The sequence below is a fragment of the Sceloporus occidentalis genome, unplaced genomic scaffold, assembly GCF_023333645.1.
Source record: "Sceloporus occidentalis isolate IW3139 unplaced genomic scaffold, rSceOcc1.0.p SCAF_1, whole genome shotgun sequence".
Classification (NCBI taxonomy): domain Eukaryota; kingdom Metazoa; phylum Chordata; class Lepidosauria; order Squamata; family Phrynosomatidae; genus Sceloporus; species Sceloporus occidentalis.
The window spans coordinates 170,862,138-170,877,218 of NW_028316981.1; the positions used below are offsets into that span (position 1 = coordinate 170,862,138).

The following is a 15,081-nucleotide window of genomic DNA, read 5'->3' on the forward strand; positions in this document are numbered from 1 at the left end:
CATTAGAAAAGCGATATCCACAAACCATTAGAAATGTTATCTGCCATCCTTCCATCCTCTGAGGATCCATCAACACATTGGCCTAATATCTAAACATGTATTTGCAACCACAAGGGCTAAAAACTTGATGAGAATGATGGGAACTGAGATTTCCAGAAAGTAGAGCATAGTGACCATTGCAAAATCTAGGCATTTTTAGCAGTGATACAAAACACAGTATCTACGTGGGTTCAAAACACACTACAGAAATAATCCAATCTGAGATTGCTTTAACTGCCCTGGGTCAGTGCTAGGGAATCCTGGGAATTGTAGTTTATTGTGGCACGAGAGCTCTGTGACAGAGAAGGCTAAATGTCTCACAAAACTACTGTTCCTAGAATTCTCTAGCACTGAGCCAGGGCAGTTTTGAACCATAGAGTTCCCATATCTAAGTGTGCCAGTAACATGCTCATCTAGTCCTTGAAAAAAACCTCCACGTCAAAAGGTTCCAAGACATGGTAAACTACTACTGGGTGAGCTGTTTATCCAGGAAAAAACTTACCTCCAAATGTCCAACCCCACAATGGTGTAACAGAACCAGGAATTGCAAGGTTAAAGGGCCAGAACTGGTTGATTAGAAATTAAAAAAACCATGAAATCTGTCACTTTGCTTGAGCACTGGTGTTCTGGAACCTCAGCTGGAGATCTGTTAGCAATGGAGGTTGGATAGAACTCAGCAACTGGGAATTATCCTAACTGCAATGAAAAGAATTTCATAATGACCTGATCTTGCATAAGCAGTAATGGGCCACTAGCTGAACATGCTTGCAAGTGGATTTGCGGAGCTATTCAAAGAAGTAACTTTTCTTAGCTCTGGTCTGGATTTGACTCAAAGCCTGGCAACCATCTCTACCATACTCATAACTGAAACCTCATCATCTCTTATCTCTTTGATAGTTTCTTATGTATGTGAAAGTAATCAATATATATAATAACTTTCACATTTCGGTTTTCAGGGCTAAATATATATACACATGGATGTTTATGGCAAAAGCCTCTCAAAACTGTGGAATGAACCACACCCATCACATGAGGGATGCAGCCTCAGTGAATTTATCTTGTCTTTTTGAGAGGCAAAATGGGAGACAGGAGGGAGAGTGGGTTCATTGCAAGTCTAGGGTCCTCACCAGCACTAACTTTTGACACTCTCTGGAAATAAAGGGAAAATCTATAGCTCAATGGCAGAGCATCTGCTTTACATGCAAGAGGTCCTGGGTTTAACCCCATCATTTTATTTATTTCATTTGTATGCTGCCTTTCTCCTAGAAGGGACCCATCTCCAGATAAGGACAAGTAAGATGCCATTCTGAAAATTTAAGAGAGCTACTGCCAGGCAAGATGGACCAGTGATCTGACCTTGTGTATGTTTCTGTTTTTCTACTATTTGCCTCTGTTTTCCTCTACTTCTAGAAATTCCCACTGCTTGGCCAAAGTGGGGCAATCTCTAGTCTGGAGTCAAACATCAGTGCCAGGCATGAATTAAGTTTCTCTCCAAAGCCTTGTACCTTATGCACATTGAGGGGACACTCCAGGCCACACTTGCAAGTGCCGTCTGCCAGCAGGTACGCACGAGTCTGCTCCAACGAAGCCAGGCTTGTGCCACTAGGACTAAGAGAAAGAAGGGAAGGAGCATTAGGAGTACCAATACTGAGGAAGAAGGGAAGGCCAAGGATGGGTCTGGGTGGAAGGGCACATGGCTTACCTGATATAGCGCACTTCTCCCTCCTCCACCCTGCGCTGCCAGCCCACAGGCACAGGTGTGACTGCCGGGCGCCCACCTCGATCCACACCTGAGCAATCATCGCCGCCATTCATTGTGCTCCCTCAGCGCTTGGGCACCTGAAAGAAACCATAGTCACTGAGATGGATGACACGCCAACAGTTGAACAGCATCTGGACAGGGCCAATATTAGCATGTGCAGAGGAAAGGAAGGGCATGTAACCACGGCAACAGGATGTCAGGTCAAATCTAAGTTGGAACAGTGTGGTCTAGTTGTCAAGGCCGGACATTTGTTGTGTGGTTTCGGTCTCCAACTACCAACACAAACTGGACACGTGACAGGTTGCGCTGTTAGCTACCCTCCAAATTCGGGCACCTGATATTGTGCCCCTGCCTCAGTGCCTCTTAACTGGCAGGTAGCCATTTAGGGAAAACTATCAGACAGAGTCTTTGCTAGCCTGGAAAGGTAAGATCAGATCCAGGAGAGTGAGAGGCTCTGGGTCTGTGGTAAGGGTTATTATTAGCTAAGCTAGGAAAAGAGTGGCTTAGAGCCAAGCTACAAACCAGCAAAATCACAACACAATCCTTCTGGGACAGTACCACTTCAGAATGACAGGGGGTAGGGGAGAATAGTTTTATTTGTACTGAAACTTGTGTTTTGTTTTTGTTTTAAATAAGAAGGCATTAAGAAGGGAGGAAAAAACTCACCTCATTTCCCCGACTAGCACCTATAGTCTGAAGTTGTACAGTTCCCAAAGGACTCTGCTATGTGACTTGGGTCAACATGGTGACCACACTTCAGGATGGGGAAAGAAAGGGGCTTGTCGGTTGGAATAATTAAACAGCAATGGAACAGAATGCCAAAAGGTGATGGGATAAGAGGAAAAATAAATTAATAGACATAGAGGCATAGCAGGAACTGAGGCTTCAACAGGATCAGCACTAGTCGGGTGTCTGAAGTGCATAAGTGACACACTCTATCTTTCTCCAAACCCCCGTTCTCCATCTCACCCACCCCTTTCCCCCCATATGCACTGGGCAGCTCTGACCTACTAAACTCTATCAGGAGGGAGCCGTGAAACGGCAAACAGCTGGCTGATCCTTTAATCCCAGCTCTGTTCTGCTGATGGCTCCTACCTGCTCATGGCTGCAAACCTCGCGGCAGGCGGCGTTAAGGGTGGGCACGCTCCCTCTGGGCACTCATAATCCAGCAGCCTCTCTTCTGGGGTCCAAGCCAGCGAGGTTACACCCACTCCACAGCCACACTAGCCTATACCTGGAACTGAAGGGAGGAAGGAAGGTATTATGCCATGGCTAAAGTGGGGAAGGGGAGAGGAAGAGAGATATGGCGATTCCCCATGTTGTTGTATGTATTCAAGTTGTTTCTGACTTATGGCAACTTTACGGCAAACATATTACAGGGTTTTCTTGGCAGGTTTTATTCAAAGGAGGTTTGCCATTGTCATCCTCTGAGGATGAGAGAGCCCAAGGTCACCCAGTGGATTTCCATAGCCAAGCAGGTATTCAAACCCTTGTCTCCCAGAGTCCAAGTCCAGCACTCAAACCACTATACCACACTAGCTTGATTCTGCATGGTGTCTTCAAAACAGATCCAGCTGGCCCAAACATTTCTAGGAGTATGATGACAGTACTCAAACATACCTTCAACTCCTCTCCAGGTCAGAAAAAAAAATTCACTTGAAAATGAAACATGTCTTATTATTTTCTGTTGCAAATGGAAGCCAGGTGAAGACTTGCCATGTCAGGCATATGCACAAATATCACACACTTCTCCTCCTTACTAATCGCTGGGGAGGGAGAGAATGGCCAACCCATGGCCTTGGATTTCCAATCACTAAAGTGGATTAGGGGAGCCAGCGTAGCTTAGTGGTTTGAGTGTTGGACTATGACTCAAGAAACCAGGGTTCAATTCCAAGCTCAGCCATGAAAACCCATTGTGTAACCTTGGGCAAGTCACACTCTCTGAGTCTCAGGGGAAGGCAATGTATCACCTCATGGCAAAACCCCTTTGAAGAAACTTGCCAAGAAAACCCCATAATAAGTTGGCCTTAGGGCCACCGTAAGTTGGAAAGAACTTGAAGACACAACAACGACAACAACAACAACAACAACAAAGGTGGATTAGAATCACCTCCTCATCCACAAGGTTGGGGCAAAATGTGTGTCCCTTTGCAATCCCGTTCTGTGTGTGTAGGAGGTTGCCTAAAAGAGTGTGATGGGGAAAATGAAGGCCTGTGAAACCATGGAAAATGGATGGCAAGCAAAGAGGTAATACTAAGACATTTCACCCTATATATGTATATAAACATAAATTTTTGCATTGCTTGCCTATGAAAATATCTCCTTGAAATATACACATATATAAAATATTTGGGGGGAAATGCCTACACCCTCTTGTGCTAGCTTTCTACATGCAGGAAAGTGTTAATGTCAGGCAATATTCACACATGAGATCCACTGTCTGCAATATGAAGTACTACAAGCCCATTTTGTCACCTCAGTGTTTTTACCACCCCCTTCTCCTACAGATCTAGACCAGGAAAACACTCCTAAAGTTAGAGGACTAAAATTCAGAAGTAGTTTCTACTGATTTGGATGAGCCTTCCTTTCACTACAGGATTTCTTGCAATCAGTGACCAATAATAATAATATTACTAAATCAACAGATAAGGTTTCTGCTATGACTATATTTCTGTTGCAAGACACTGCACTTTTCTGTTTTCCATGCTTTCTCATGGAGATGTGAAAGGGCACAGTGGAGCCATTATTCATAAAAGAGAGGTAACCCTAAAAAAGAAAAAGAAAGGTAAAACGCTGGTGCAGAGTTCTCCCATGCCACACAGAACCTGCTTTTTCAAGGATATATGTGTCCTTGTTTTACCTCATGCTTTTGGGCTGCATATACAATCCCCATCCCCATTCCATAGAATAAGTTTTGGGTAGACATGCTAGCACAGGCTGGTGGTCAGGAGCAAAAAACCTCAGAGTATGAATGACCAAAAAAGATGGGGAGGGGAACAGCTTGACAAAGAGGTTCAGAAGAACTAGAACCCCTGAAAAGTCAGTGGGCTACTGATCTATCTGCCCACCCAAATCTCTTAGCTTGTATAGGAGAAATGTGTAGCCTCCCATATGGTGTTGAGCTGTAAACTCCTACCGTTCCCTGCTATTGGAAATTCTGGCTTGAACAGATGTCCAACAACATTTGGAAGGCCACATGTTCCCCAGTCCTGGCATATATTTTACCAAAGTTTTCCTGCCTGATTACCTAGAGGCAATTCTTACTCACCCAGGACAATTTGGGGAATGATTATTTAAAAGCTTGGAGTGTTGGCTGGGAATCCTACACTCATCAAACCAGCCCTAGATTAGACGCTGTACAACAGGTCATATGCAACCACACTGCAGTCATAAAAACTTTAGAGCAAATGGCAATCACCACTATGGTTGCCAGGTGGCTAGAAGAAGCAAAACAAAAACCAGCTTGACATGCTCTGATACTTTTAATAGTGCTCTCCATGCTCTCCTGGGGAAGTTTTTTGCAACATGGAGATGAACTTTATCACTCAATAATGCTGCGCATCAGAAGACTGTTAAATTCACAGGAATAAAGTTGGTTTAAAAAATTGGTGTTCTCTACCCAGAACTTCATCACAATATACAAGGAGGGGGTTAATAGGGTCACTACAACACTCACAATTGGCCCCACCGATTCCACTCCTTCATTGGTGGAGTTGTGATTGTGAATGGGCTCTTGTCTGGGTTGTGTCAAAATTCTCAATCTTCATGGAGCTCAGTGTGAACCAGAAAAAAATAATGGAGTAGGGGAGGTGGCATATCCATCCTTCCTTTCAAATTGCACTGGTTATGTTTTCTTGCCTTCTCTGCAGGAACTGCAAGATGATAATGATGAAGATGGAACCTCAATAACACCAGCAAAGGGGGAAAGTGAATGATTAATCCCTCTCCTCCTTTAATTAGTAGAATTATGGTAGGATCCTCTTGAGATCTGGCTTTGTTGTGCTAAGGTACTGCAGGGGTGAAACCTAATGCCTGCACCCAAAGGCAATGTACTATTGGTGCAGGTGTGGGGAATGGATGCCCCCCCCCCCCCCAATGACAGCACCTAAAATTAAGACTTGGGTTGTTCTGATCTTGCTCCATGGAAATCCATAATGTGCAACTCAGTCAGAAACAGAATGTGTAGGAATAATTCAAGGGCCATAGTATAAAGGCTGTGCTAACCAGAGACCACTGAATGCTACTGGTGTGGGGATAATCCTGGCTGTTCAACACACTTTAGTCTATGGTAGTTAATTAGTCCTGAGCTGTGGATTTTCTAAGGCTATGCAATTGTAAACTATCGTGATCCTATGAATGTGAGAGGAAGGCTAGGCCTGTCTCACTGCACAGATGCACTCTAAGAGGCCGCAAAAACAAAGTCAAATGTTGTTGATTATGTTCTGCAAGATGTTGGAAATTCTTTTACTGTCTTCACCAAATGTATAAACTTTGGAAGGACCAAAAATTGTCCAAAGCTGTGCCATGCATCAGCAACAGCGGAGAGTCTAACCTGGCTCCTTTCTAGCAAAACTGTTTATGTCAAACCTCAGTTCTGTGTCAACTCCCAGAACTGCTAAGAAACTTCACAGGGCAAAGTATGTACATGTTTGTCTATGTATTATCCTATCAATTATTGCTGTCTGGATCCACAACAGTTGCAGTCTCCTTCATCAAGAACGTCCTGCTACCCAGATGTCTCATTCACTGAGGTCTTTTAGCAGCACAGAAGTTTCTTCACCCAACAAGCTAATCCTCAAGGAACACACAGATCTACACTACACGATGCCTATTGTCACAAAATGTGGGCAAGAGTCCACAAAGAGTTGGGGAACAGTCAGTACAAGTGCATGATCCACCATGGAGTAAAGGACTGGAGGCTCAAAAGACATTATGTTCCAGGTGCTCTGCCTCGAATTTGTCTCTGTGTCCATGCGCGTCCCCCTCAAATGTTAGCCTGGGTTATTCAGGAAGGCCTAGCAAGAATCCTTAGCAGCACTCCTGCACTCTTCTGACGGCTGCTATTATTATTATTATTATTATTTATTTCCCACCTTTCTCATGTTAAAGAGACTCAAGGCAGTGAGCAAATACAATTCTGAAGCAATGCATTTAAAAATACTTTTGAATCCCATTACTACTCTCCAGTGAAGGAAGGGATGCAATATGGTCTTCTCCTTACTCCTCCCCACATGTCTGAAAGTGATCGACCAAATAAGAGAGAATACAGAGCCTTGGTCCCACAATGGGAATGGGGTCTCAGAGTTATGACGGGTCAGCCTCTCTCCCCAAATAACCTCTCACCTATTGATAAGTGACCAAGGTAGTATAGTGTTCTGAGCAGCTCTGGAGACTGGGGTTCGAATCCCAGCTTGGTCCTGGAAATCCACTGGGTGCCCTTGGACAAGTCACACTCTTTCAGCGTCAGAGGATGGCCATGGCATACCCCCTTAGAAGAAACTTGCCAAGAAAACCCTATGATAAGTTCACCTTAGGGTCACCATAAGTTGGAAACGACGCAACAAGGGGCCAGTGCTAGTGAGACCTCCACCCTTCTTATTTTATAATAACATGGGCTCGCTGAACCCCACCTAGACTTGGCAGAGGTAGCCCAACACAGAATTTGGAATGGAGTCTGGAACTGAATTCGGAGTGGGGTCTGAAATACTATTTTCTTTCTTAAGTGCTTTGGATCTTTTTTTAAAAAATTGTATTCTATTTTTCAAATAAGTCATCTGTTTTAATATCGTAATACACTCATCCCTCCATATTTGTGGCTTTGATTATTCACGGATTTGATTAATATGTTCTGTCTAGGAATCTCTAGGTCCCCCAGTGCAACTCTATGGTCCACTTTAACTAAATGTTGCACTGAAAGACCTAGAGATTCCTAGAGAGAATACTCTACTAGGCATTTGTATCTCCTCCAATGCAGTTCTATGGCCAGTGTCTGTCTGACGTTGACCACAGAGCTGCCCTGGAGAGATTCCTAGAGAGGTGTCCTCTCAGGTAAAAACATGGTGCTTTTGTTATTTGTGGTTTTTCCCTATTCACGGGGGTCTTGTGCCCCCAGCCCTAGTGAATATGGAGGGATAAGTGTTGTTTAATTCTATTTTAATGGTTACTTTTACCTGTTTTTAATGGTATTACACTTTTAAACTGTAAGCCGCTTTGAGTCCCAAAGCAGGATATAAATAAATACTGTAAAATAATATTTTCCCTTGCTCTTGGTGGGTTGTACCTTGATTTTTTTTTGGGGGGGAGAGAGGGTAGTGGAGGGTGGTTCCTTATGATCCTCTGATAGCCATATATTCCCACTACCTTGGCAACAGAAACATCGTTTCTAGTCCACCAAATCACTTTGCTCCCTCACTTCTTGGCTGTTGTTAACCACCCTCAAGTTGATCTTGACCCATGGCGATACTGTGCATGAGACATCGCCAAGACCCCCTGTCTCCCAATGCACTTCTTAGTTCTTGCAACTTCATATCTATGACCTTAATAAAGTCCATCCATCTAGCATATGGCCTTCCTCTCTTCCTACCTCCCTCCACCTTTCCCAGCATTATTGTTTTTCCTAATGAGTCCTCTCTTCCCAAGATATGTCCATAATATGACAGCCATACTTTTGATACATTGTCTTCCAGAGATATTTCTGGCTTGATCTGCTCTAGGACCCATTTGTTTGTCCTTTTGGCTGTCCATGGGATCCTCAGCTCTCTTCTCCAGCCCCATGTTTCAAATGAATGGATTTTCCTTTTATCCCTTAACTGTCCAGTTCTTGCACCCAGACATAGTAAATGGGAACATGGCTTGGGCAATTCCAACCTTTGTTGTATGCCTTTGCATTGAAGGATCTTGCCCAGTTCCTTCATAGCTGCCCTCCCCATTCTTAGGTCCAAAACACACTGCAGAAATCATCCAGTTTGAGACCGCTTTAACTGCCCTGGCTGAGTGCTAGGGAATCCTGGGAAGTGTAGTTTTGTGAGGCATTCAGCCTCCTCTATCAGAGAGCCCTGGTGCCACCAACAAATAGATGCAGTCAGTAAAAGGTATATGTTCAATAATAAAAATATAATATAAAACTGAAGGCTCTCTAATTGAAAATTAATAAAGACATATGCAAAATAAAATAAAAAAATGAAAAATGCAAAGGTCCCCAGATGAAGATAATAAAAGATATACTCAAAATAAGTAATAAAAATATCAGATGTGAAGCTCCCTAGTTCAAAATAAATAAAAGAAGACATGCTCAATAATAATAATAATAATAATAATAATAATATCGAATGGAAAGCTCCTTAGTATAGTAAAATATAAAACGGACAGTTCCCTAGATGAAGATCTTAACAAATATACTCAAGCTAAGTAAGTGAAATATCAAATGGAGAGCTCCCTACATGAAGATAATCAAAGAAGGTAGAGTCAAACTAAGTAAAAGAAGAATACAGTACTGCATGCAAAGCTCCCTGGAGGAAGACACAAATGGAGATAGACAAGGGAGAGCTCCCTGGTTGCACTCGGAATACAAATACCCGACGCAGAGCTCCGCAGATGAAGATGAGGAACAGAAGACAGACTCATAATAATAATAATAATAACAACAACAACAACAATGCTGATGCCATGAAATGCGGAGCTCCCGAGAGGAAGCTGGCGGAGGGAGAGGCAGTGAAGCTCAAGAGAGCAGCCTAAAGCATCCAAGGGAGGATGAAGGTGGCAGTGGAGGCAGCCGAGGCTGGAGCTGGGAAGGCTGCCCCAACTCAGGCAGAAGTTTGAGCTGTCAGGAGGCGGAAGGAGGCCAGGGGGCTGGGCGCCCTTCCCTCCCTCCCTCCCTCGCAGCCCTGTGCCCCTGAGCCTGGTGCCCCTGGGCCCTTGGCGGCACTCCTCCCTGACTCACCTGGGCTCATGTTGCCCCTTCCCTCGCAGTGGCCCTAGCAGCTGGTGCGGGTGCTGGTGCTGGTGGTGTTCCTGCAAATGGCGGCTGCAGTGCCTGTGCCTGTGGCTGTGGCTGTGGCTGTGGCTGCGGTGTGTCCCCTGTGTGCGGGCGTGCGGGCGGGCGTGCGGGCGGGCGCTGGGTGAGCGGGTGGGGGTCAGGGTGCGGGGCTCCTCCTGGGTGCTCTCCGCCCCCCGCCCCCTCCCTCCCTCTCCCTCCCCCCTCCCTCCCGGACTCAGCGCCAGGAAGAGGAGGGGGCACACGCACACAGCTTCCTCCCACGCATGCGCACACACACACGCACACGCAGAGGCGGCCCTGGGAATTCCGATTTACTCCCTCCCCACACGGCTGAGGGGAAAACACGGAGCACGGAATACAGACCTGGGTCGAATCCAAAATCCGGAGCGCGGGACACGGACCGGAGCGACTGGCCTCTGTATTCTTAGGCCTCTCAGTCTCAGGGCTAAAACTAGCAAAGGCAAGCAGGAGCATCAGGGATACTCAGGGGGGAGGGACTGGGAGTTGAGTGTACATTTCCTCCCCACTGTGTGTTCCTTGGTGTGAGGGGGTTTTGGACTTCAGCTCCCAGAATGCCAGGCCATTGGGCAACACGACTGAGGCTTCTGGGAGATGAAGTCCCAAATCTTAGAAGAGCGCAGTTTGGGGTGCTGTAATATTATATGTCAGTGGTCCCCAAACTGTGCTCTTTAAAGGATTTCAGACTTCATCTCCCAGAATGCCAGGCTACTGGACAACATGGCAGAGGCTTCTGGGAGATGAAAGCCACGATCTCTTAGATTAGAAGATCACAGTTCAGGATACTATACTATTACAGTATATATCACTGGCCCCAAACTGTGCTCTTTAAGGGGTTTTGGACTTCAGCTCCCAGAATCCCAGGCTATTGGTCAACGTGGCTGAGGCTTCTGGGAGATGAAGTCCAAAAATCTCTTAAAGGGGACAGTTTAGGGTACTGTAATATTACAGTATATATCAGTAGTCCCCAAACTGTGCTCTTCCAAGGGATTGTGGACTTCAGCTCCCAGAATACCAGGCTATTGGGCAACATGGCTGAGGCTTCTGGGAGATGAAGTCCACAATCTCTTAAAGGGCAGAGGTTGGGGACCACTGTGAGACTAACTGAAAGGAACAACTTGGCAGCATGAACTTTCCTAGACTTAACTCTACTTCCTCAGATATGCATTTAGTGGAGTGGAAAGCCAGGGACACACACACACACACACACAACACGCCCTTGGTGTGTGAGGATGTCAATTTGAATTCAATAATCCTTTGTGTATGGAAATGAAGTGGCAAGAAGAGAGAGAAGTGTGTATCTTGCTGAAGGTTTAAAGCCACAAAGCGTTGCTTTGGTTCAAAGTCTGTGTGTGTGAGGGAGAGGTTGGGTATGTGCCATGGTAAAGGTTAAAACCACAGAGCATTGCTTTGCTTCAAAATCTGTGTGTGTGAGAGAGAGATATTGTGTATGTGTTATGATAAAGGTTTAAACCACAAAGCACTGCTTTGCACCGAAGACTCTGCATATGAATGTGTGTGCGTGAAAGATTGTGTATTTGCCTTGCTAAAGGTTTAAACCACAAAGCATTGCTTTGTACCTAACCATGGGTTAACCATATGTGTATGAGGGATTGTATGTGTCATGCTAAATTATTGCTTTGCATGAAGTCTCTGTGTGTGAGAGAGTGAGTGAGCGAGAGACTGTATATGTGTTATGCTAAAGGTTTAAACCATAAAACATTGCTTTGCACTTAAGTGTGCATCTGTGAAAGAGCAAGAGAAAGATTGCATATGTGTCATGCTAAAGGTAAAGCATTGTTTTGCACCGAAGTCTCTGTCTCTGTGTGTTGATGTGCTTTCAAGTTGCCTGCCCATTCATTTCAGTGTTTTCTTCAACAGAGCACAGAGGTGGTTTTGCCTTTTCCTTTCTCTGACATGTAACCTATGTTGATCTCCCATCCAAATACTAACCAGCATTGCCCTGCTTAGCTTTCATGAGCTACACTACAGCTGCAACTTCAAATGCCCTTGTTTGACGACTATGAGACAAGAAGGGAAAGCTGTTGAGTCTGTGCTCATGTCAGTGTCCCTGATGGCCTTGGGATGACCACTGTAGCAAATGCAAACAAAAATCCATCAGTGATACCTTTATTGGCCAACCAAAATGCACAATATACTTGTTGCAAGCTTTTGAAGCTCCATGGGCTTCTTCATCAGGGAAGATGTTACAGATGTCACTGTAGCAAATGACTATGTACGCTTCATTGATTTAATCCAGTAAAATGGTTCTTGGGAAGTCACATAAAAACTATCTTTCAGGATCAAACTCCAGAGCCTAGAGAAGTTCCTTTCTTGGTGGTTACCTCCCAGAATCTCCATCTGGAATACTAAGAAGCCAAACGCCCAGTTGCTTGCCCACACACATCATTTGGCATTCAAAGGCACACTGCTGCCTCTGGAAGTGGCAAGGTCATTTACTTGTTCAGCCAGTAACAGATGCTGGGACATGAATAATTCCTATCGCTGTGTAAAATTAAATAATTAAGAGTTGTCTTCATTGTGGCACAGCATTAAGGAAGAACACCTAGTTCTGGGTGATAGCATTTATGCTGGAGAAAAAGTGGTTATGACTGGGCTTTTAGAAAAGTAAGGAAATGCTTTGCAATCTAGGATCCAAAGCACACTGCAGCAATAATCCAGTTTGAGACCGCTTTAACTTCCCTGACTTGATGCTAGGGAATTCTGGGAACTGTAGTTTTGTGAGACATTTAGCCTACTCAGTCAGAGAGCGCCAGTGCCACAATAACCTACAATTCCCAGGATTCCCTAGCACTGAGCCAGAGAAGTTAAATCAGTCTCAAACTGGATTATTTCTGCTGTGTGTTTTGGACCTAAGGACCCAAGTGGCACAGGACAGTGGAAGACTGGTAGAACTTTAACTGGTGGAAAAGACTAGAATTGGCATTCAACTTAAAAGCACTGAGGTAGTATCTCAGATCAGATATTGCCTATAGGAAGACAGTAGAGAGGGATAGAAAGGGTACAGTAGGCACTTGGATTTTGGGCGGACAGTCAAAAGCCCCCAATATTGATAGCTAGATAAGCAGCGAGTTCTGCAGACATCAGCACAAAAGCAAGAATAGTAAATTGAGGAAGATTTATGAGAACGGAGGAATGGGACCAGAACCGGCAACGTCTTGTATGTTTTTATATTTGATGATACAACAGAAACCACTTTTGTGAAGTCAAGCCAGTCATGTTACATGAATAACAGATAAGTCTGCTTCCCTGTCCTACCACAAACCCAGTGTGATTCTATTTAAAATATGAACACTTTTACCAAGAATGCGTTTTGTAAGAGGGTCTCCCATGCAGAGACCACAGTAGGTATGAATTTTTAAAATGCCGGTTTTCGGGTAGTTTGTGGGAAGAAATAACACAGCAGGTTTGCATCTGACCAAGCTAGCGGTCTGTCCTAATTATGAAAAAATACCTACAGCATTGGTGAACTGCATTTCATGCAAAAAGAATTACACTCATAGAAGTCCTAAATGGGAAGATGTTGGTGCTGAAAACTATGCGCGAATGTAGGCCCAAAGCATCCCAGATTTTAAAATGCTTACCGGAAGTAATCATTTTTTTGTTATTATTATTTACTGTTTAATTCGCAAACGGATTTCTCAGTCTTTCAATATTATTTATGCAGGTCATTAATGTTCTTTATGTATAAATGTTGCAACTATGAATGACAGAAAAAGATCAACAGGTCCAGCACCATACAGTGGGCTGCTTGCTATCTGAACACTGGACCCTTCCATACCTGAATTTGCGCTACAGAACAAACCGAGCAGTGGTTATTAAACTCTGTTTCAGAAAGTGGACATACAGATATTTGAGGCCTACAACTCCCATCAGTCTTAGCCCACATAGCGAATGGTGTGGGATTGTGAGAGCTGCAGTCCAAAAACACTTGGGAGGTCACAAAGGCCAACCCCTTAGAAGTTTATGCATTAACCACAATGTTTTCTAAGACAGATTGTCCACTGTGTAAAGCAGCGGGATAATCTTGGGGCATGTTTTACAATGTAGTCCTTGTTTACATGAAGCAACAATAAGGTTCACCAAAGTCCACTGCTTCCCACAAATGGAATATTCCCCAGAATCTTCACCAATACACTGAAGCTTTGTAGGGGAGACATAGATAGAAGCACCTTCTGTGGTGGCAGAGAAGTGCAAAATGGGTGCTGCTGGAAGGGTGCAGTGGAGTCAATCTGAAAACCATGAGAGTGTATTGCGCAAGTACTGGAATTGCTTGGAACTAAAAATGTATAGCTCCCTACTAATTATATCCCAGTCCTAATTATACTAAAGATAGCTTCTCCAGCCCAATCTGTCCTGCAACAATCTGAATTTCAGTGTTTTACCTGTTAACAAACCTAAGCAGTGCTACTTATCTACAAATTGGATTCATTTACTGAAATCCATTCAAGATAGTCAAGACAGTAACAGTGTTTTTAGCCAATTTTTACTGTACACCTTTAAAAAATTGCAATCAGTTGCATTTGGCTGTTTGTAAGTCTTGTCATGGCAGAATCAATTTTGGGGAAACCTGATTTACAAACCTTTCTTTTAAACCACCATGCCTCTTATCCTACAGAATCTTGGGATTTGTAGTGTTCTGAGAGGCGCCAGTACTCTTTGGCAGAGGCGGCTAAAGGCTTTGTAAAACTACAGTCTCCAGGGTCCAGCGCTTAAAAGTGGTGTTCAAACTGTATTATTGCTACAGAGGAGAGACACACTCAGGTCCAAAACACACTGCAGAAATAATCCAGTTTAGGACTGCTTTAACTGACCTGGCTCAGTGCTAAGGAATTCTGGGGGAAGCGTAGTTTTGTGACAGAATTCAAAGACATAGTAGTGTTAGTCTGTGGGATCAGTAAGTAGAGAGATGGCACCTTTGAGACTCACTGAAAGAAAGACGTTGGAGAAGAGTGCTGAGGATATCATGGACAGCCAAAAGGACAAACAAATGAGTCTTAGAGAAGACCAAGCCGGAAATCTCCCTGGAAGACAGAGTGGTGTAGTGGTTTGAGCGCTGGAAGACCAGGATCTAAACCCAGCCTTGGCCATGGAAACCCAGTGGGTGACCTTTGCCAAGTCCAGTTGTCCCCATGTGAATCATTGATTATCATGCTTTTAGAAAATGGCCATTTCCCACCACTTTTACCATTTGACAACCAATTTGGGGGCTCCCTTACAACAACACTGGTCCCCGAACTGTGCC

The 15,081-nt window shown here is 44.3% G+C and overlaps 1 protein-coding gene across 3 annotated transcripts in view; it reads right to left on the bottom strand.

The window, feature by feature from the left end:
• The window catches only part of LOC149322727 (methyl-CpG-binding domain protein 6-like), a 31,795-nt gene extending 26,129 nt beyond the window's left edge, over positions 1 to 5,666 (bottom strand). For all 3 annotated transcript variants that reach the window (XR_016272072.1, XM_089482220.1, XM_089482217.1), the window contains exons 1-4: positions 5,478 to 5,666; positions 2,897 to 3,041; positions 1,742 to 1,878; positions 1,545 to 1,647 (exon numbers count right to left, since the gene is read on the bottom strand). Coding sequence is in view for 2 of the 3 variants with exons in the window: in XM_089482220.1 (XP_089338346.1) it covers positions 1,545 to 1,647; positions 1,742 to 1,854 (216 nt within the window). In the remaining variant the exon portion in view is untranslated. The remainder of the gene's footprint in view (positions 1 to 1,544; positions 1,648 to 1,741; positions 1,879 to 2,896; positions 3,042 to 5,477) is intronic.
• Positions 5,667 to 15,081: the final 9,415 nt, after the last annotated feature.